General features: G+C 47.9%; 1 protein-coding gene across 8 annotated transcripts in view; it reads right to left on the minus strand.

The window, feature by feature from the left end:
• The window catches only part of fam184ab (family with sequence similarity 184 member Ab), a 94,078-nt gene that overhangs the window by 38,356 nt on the left and 49,722 nt on the right, over window positions 1-6,000 (minus strand). For all 8 annotated transcript variants that reach the window (XR_010013747.1, XM_063002435.1, XM_063002430.1 and 5 more), the window contains one exon: window positions 2,280-2,402. Coding sequence is in view for 7 of the 8 variants with exons in the window: in XM_063002435.1 (XP_062858505.1) it covers window positions 2,280-2,402 (123 nt within the window). In the remaining variant the exon portion in view is untranslated. The remainder of the gene's footprint in view (window positions 1-2,279; window positions 2,403-6,000) is intronic.

Consider the following 6,000-nt stretch of genomic DNA (forward strand, 5'->3'; position numbering starts at 1 on the left):
TGAAGCGCCCCAGTCCTTTCTACGGAGAAGCGCCCTCATAACATGATGCTGCCACCACCGTGCTTCACAGTTGGGATGGTCTTTTTTTGGCCACAATGACCATCATCATGCATGGAGGCTTGTTCCATTGATGTCCCATCAGACCAGAGGACGTTTCTCTGTAAGCTGGCGTTTTTTATGGCAGTTTTGGAGCAGAGGCTTCTTCTTTGATGCAGGATCTTCACAAGCTTGTTTGCTGTCGTTTTTGGACTCATCATCATCAAGTTGCGGTGGCAACAGGGCAAATGAGGAAGCCCAGGCGTCTCTGTCCCTTGCAACTTCGACCAGTTCCTTGGGTAGGATCCTCAGACGTTCCCAGGCTAGCCTGAAGATATAATCCCTCCATCGGGTCTTGGGTCTACCCCTCACACCTACACCTCAACTGACTTCACAGAAGGAAGCAATGCTTCTTCTCCGAGCTTCTCCTGGATTGCTGAGCCAATGACGTGGCGGAAGGGCTTGTGTGGTCTAATGACGTCCAGGGCTATGTCGTGTAGAGCACTGAGCTCCCAGTAGGGTCTCCCAAGACGACCAGGTCTGGTCATATTCATCCTTACATAACGAATAGAACAGTGTGTACCCTGCCCGGGAGAGGGTTACCAGGACCTACCCCTGGAGCCAGGCCTGGGGGTAGTGTTTGACGTCGAGCGCCTGGTGGCCGGGCAGCCAACATAACAGCCCAACAGGACAACGTAGGAGGATTGTGTAGACCCACCACCCCAAAGATCCAGGTTAAAGGTGCGGCGCAGTGCTCGTTGGGCACAATGGTGTTTAGATTTGTATATTATCGTTTGGTCAGATGAACGTGGTTCCTTCAGGTCACAAGGAGGAACCAGACTTTAGGAGGTCCTCAGGTCTTTTTCTGGTGGCCTGGCTGATTTCTTTTGGACACCCTGATGCTCCATGGCGTGACCGATGTCGGCTCGATGATTGGTTCTTTTCATCGTCGGTAAAGAGAACTTTGTCGGAAGGGCTCGTGTGGTCTAATGACGTCCAGGGTTATGTCATCAGGAGCATTGAGCTCCCAGTAGGGTCTCCCAAGACGACCAGGTCTGGCCATATTCACCATTACATAACAAATGGCTCCCAAGGAGGAACCAGACTTGTGGAGGTCCTCAGGTCTTTTCCTGATTTCTTTTGGACGTCCCGATGCAGCTCCATGACCGATGTCGGCCGGATGACGGTCCTTTTCATCTTTGGAGCGTGTCGCCTTTCGGAGTTCTGCCCTCCCGTTCTGTAGCTCTCAGAGGGGCAGATGAGGAGGGAGCGTTTCGGATTGATTAATCTTTGCCGCCGTGTTCCGCGTCTCGTTACTCTTTTTGGATGTTAATGAGCTCTGTGTGCTGAATCTCGCTCGCTTTCAGCACCGCTGAGGGGTTCCAGAGTCTATTGTTCACCTTCTTTTATTAACATCATCTCAACACTGGTCAGAGTGACCATCAAATCATGATCATGGTCATGATCAGGTCCACCTGGATCCACCTGGATCACTCGCTGTTTTACTACAATAAGTCACGGTGAGTTTTGTGCACCGCCGTCGCACTTCATAGGAAATAACGGCACAGCGGCGCAGAAGCGGTTCGGTCACTTCTCACGTGAATGCGCCGGTGCTGAAGGGAATACGGTATTCCATCACATCGAGCATCTCCACCATTAAGAAGCGTCAGGAAACGATAAAGGATCAGGACGGTGGGTAGCACTGTCGCACTGGGTTCGATCCCCAGGCTGGGCGGTCCGGGTCCTTTCTGTGTGGAGTTTGCATGTTCTCCTCGTGTCCGCGTGGGTTCCCTCCCACAGTCCAAAGACATTGGTGAATGTGTGTGTGTGTGTGTGCCCTGTGATGGACTGGCGCCCCGTCCAGGGAGTTACTGTGTGCCTTGCGCCCATCGAAAAGCTGGGATAGGCTCCACCCCCCGGGACCCTGATTGGATAAGCGGTTTAGAAAGTGAGGGAGTGAGTGGATCAGGATCAGTCTGCTTCAGAAAACCGTAGTTACTTAACACAGTACGCCGCTGCATCATGAAACGCAACCTGAAACTCATCACACATCAATTCTATAGAGAACATACTGAACTCACCTCACTGTATTTTATAATCAGCTTTAATACTAACTGCCTGTGTAGAAAGGACTTGGGCCACTGGGTGCAGTTAAACTAACCCTATTTACATGGGCAAGTTGACCGAGTACTTTTCAGTCTGTGTATTTCTGCTCAGTGACGTGGTGCGTGAACCCCTCTGACCTGGGTGTTGGCCATGTGGAGTTTGGTGGTGAGTTCCTCCCTCAGACCGTCCAGCTGCTCCCGCAGGAGGTCCTTCTGCTCCTCCAGTGAACTGCGCTCCTTCTCAAACTGCTGCTCCATCTCCTGCACAACCACAACACCACACATCACAAACATCCCTGGATCTAATGCTTATAATCTGTGAAGCGTGGCGGCGGTAGGTCACTCGGGCGTCTCCATACAGACATGATGGGGTGTCTCACTCACTCACTGACTCACTCACTGACTGATTCACTCACTGACTCATTCACTGACTCACTCACTGACTCACTCACTGACTCACTCACTCATTCACTGATTCACTTACTGACTCGCTCACTGACTCTTAGACAGACTCACTCACTGACTCATTCACTGACTCACTCACTCACTGACTCACTTAGACATAGACTCACTCACTGACTCATTCACTGACTCACTCACTCACTGACTCACTTAGACCTAGACTCACTCACTGACTTCACTTAGACATAGACTCACTCACTGACTCATTCACTGACTCACTCGCTCACTGACTCACTTAGACATAGACTCACTCACTGACTCACTCACTGACTCACACACTGACTGACTCACTCATTCATTGATTCACTCACTCATTGACTCACTATTTCACTCACTCACTGATTCACTCACTGATTTACTAACTCACTCACCCATTGATTCACTCACTGACTCACTCACTCATTTACTCACTCGCTCACTCAGTGATTCATTCACTCACTCACTGACTCACTCACACTAATTTACTCACTCACTCACTTACTCACGGATTCACTTATTCATTTACACCCTCACTCACACAGACACACACACACTGACTCACTCACTCACTGACTCACTCATTGATTCACTCACTCACTCACTGACTCACTCACACTAATTTACTCACTCGCTCACTGACTCACTCATTCACTTATTCATTTACACCCTCACTCACACAGACACACACGCACTGACTCACTCACTCACTGACTCACTCATTGATTCACTCACTCACTCACACTAATTTACTCACTCGCTCACTGACTCACTCATTCACTTATTCATTTACACCCTCACTCACACAGACACACACACTGACTCACTCACTCACTGACTCACTCATTGATTCACTCACTCATTCACTGACTCATTTACTGACTTACTCATTCACCGACTTACTTACACATTGACTCACTGACTCACTCATTAATTTACTCACAGGCGCTAACTGACTCTCTCACTTACTGACTCACTCATTCACAGATTCACTCACACACTCACTGACTCACTTAGACATAGACTCACTCACTGACTCATTCACTGACTCACACACTGACTGACTCACTCATTCATTGATTCACTCACTCATTGACTCACTATTTCACTCACTCACTGATTCACTCACTGATTTACTAACTCACTCACCCATTGATTCACTCACTGACTCACTCACTCATTTACTCACTCGCTCACTCAGTGATTCATTCACTCACTCACTGACTCACTCACACTAATTTACTCACTCGCTCACTTACTCACGGATTCATTCACTCACTCACTGACTCACTCATTCACTTATTCACTTATTCACTTACACCCTCACTCACACAGACACACACACACTGACTCACTCACTCACTGACTCACTCACTCACTCACTCACTCACTCATTGATTCACTCACTCATTCACTGACTTACTTACACATTGACTCACTGATTCACTGACTCACTCATTAATTTACTCACAGGCACTAACTGACTCTCTCACTTACTGACTCACTCATTCACAGATTCACTCACACACTGACTCACTCACTCACTCACTCACTCACACACTGATTCACTCATTCACAGATTCACTCACTCACACTAACTGAGTTAGAATGTTTGTTATTCCGGGAGACCCATGTTACTGAAGCACACTCTGTACCCGCTGTACCACCGTGCCACCCACACTACCGTTTCATTAAAGCTTGGTTGTAATTAGATGAGAATGGCGTCCTGGTGCTTTTTCAGTAAATGAAGCGAACACGAGGAACGATCTGCGCCTCTCTGGCATTCTTATACACAAATCCTGAACAGAGAGTGTTTATCAGGCACGAGGGTGTTATTACGAGTGTCGACAACACTAATATTTCTGTCAGTGCATGATGCCCACCCACGCCCACCCAGCGAGCCCCGTCCAAAAAATATCAAATATATATAAATAAATTAAAGCTCTGAATGAGGGTGTCTCAGCACCCGGTCTGTTCTGATAAGAGATTAAACTGTAAAATCTGTTGAGGTGAGAACAAGTATTTAATTACTGTTCTTTTATTATTTATTTATTTATTTTATTAAAAAGAACAAAGCATTAAGAAAGAAACAGTGAAGCTTAAATTATTCACAGATCATAAACGAATAACATTAGTACTTTTTAAAGCTGTTGCTGGGGATTACAGACGCTCTAAGATAGGAAGAAAGAATAAGAAATCATTCTCATGCTGCAGCGCTATGGTTTGATCTGTATTCAACATTTAATTCGGATTCAGATCAGGATATTAACTAGGCTATTGAAGACGGGTTCATATGGAGATCTGTATAGCGCATGGAGAGTCTGTAAGGTAAGCACCGATCTCCTGTTCAGCACTCTCACAGAAGGCAGAAATGCACGGGTCTGAACAAATGTCCTCCGTTTATTACATTTAATGCATGTTTCGCGTCTCTCATGCAAATATCTCTTCATTTCATAAACGCAAATAGAGATAAAAATCCCTGTGAGACGTGTGCAGCATTGGCCGCTTCTTTTCACCTGCACCAGGGTTCATACGGAGATCCGTATCGCGTACCGAGAGTCACGCACCCATCACCGCTGATTTTACCCCAACTCTGTGCAGTGCAGCGCCATCGATCAGCCAGCAGAGGTCGTAACTGCAGCACTCACGGGGAGTCATGACCATCCAGCACTTCCACCCTCCCTCGAATGAGCGTATGGGCGCCCAGCCTGCCGGTAGCAGAGCTGAGATTCATTCTTTATTATAGATAAAAGAATCGTGAAGTTCCCTCAGTGCGAGCGCACACTGTCGTCAATAATCTATATCCGTCAGTACTTTAAAGAGCCGTTCAACATCCTTCTGAATCCGAGCGCTTTTTTCTTTACCGTAGCCGACGAGCCGCCGGGATTCGTGCGGCGGAAATAAAGAGAAGCTCGAGGCCGCTCGCGGTCGTGTTGTTTAGGGGAACGGAGCGGCTCCGAGTTCCTGCATTATTTATCTGCCCTTGAATTTTTCACGCCGCACTTCCATCTCTGAGAGCGACAGTCGATAACCCCGAGGCGGCTCGGCGCTCGGCGCGGCGGCGTTTCCTGTCCCCCCGGGTCAGGCCCCAAAGATACGACTGGCATGACTTGCAGGAAGAAAATCAGCTCCTCAGTAGAGAGGATTCTAATACCACATGGAGCTCATGAGGCAGATTATTTAGACGCTCTACTTACACAGAGATTACGCCATCGCGGGTTGGGCTTACTAGGCGGCACAACCGGATTGTGATTTATATCACGTCTGGCCACATGGGGGCGCTATCTATGAATGCTTCGAGGCCGCCTCTGAAAGTGTCTCTTGGATTGTTATTATTATCTGAACGCACAAAGATGCAAGATCACTGCTTGTGCTGGACAGTATCCACCGATGAGACAATGCTGTGGTTGCCAGATATAGG

Source organism: Trichomycterus rosablanca, chromosome 9 (assembly GCF_030014385.1).
Source record: "Trichomycterus rosablanca isolate fTriRos1 chromosome 9, fTriRos1.hap1, whole genome shotgun sequence".
Lineage (NCBI taxonomy): Eukaryota > Metazoa > Chordata > Actinopteri > Siluriformes > Trichomycteridae > Trichomycterus > Trichomycterus rosablanca.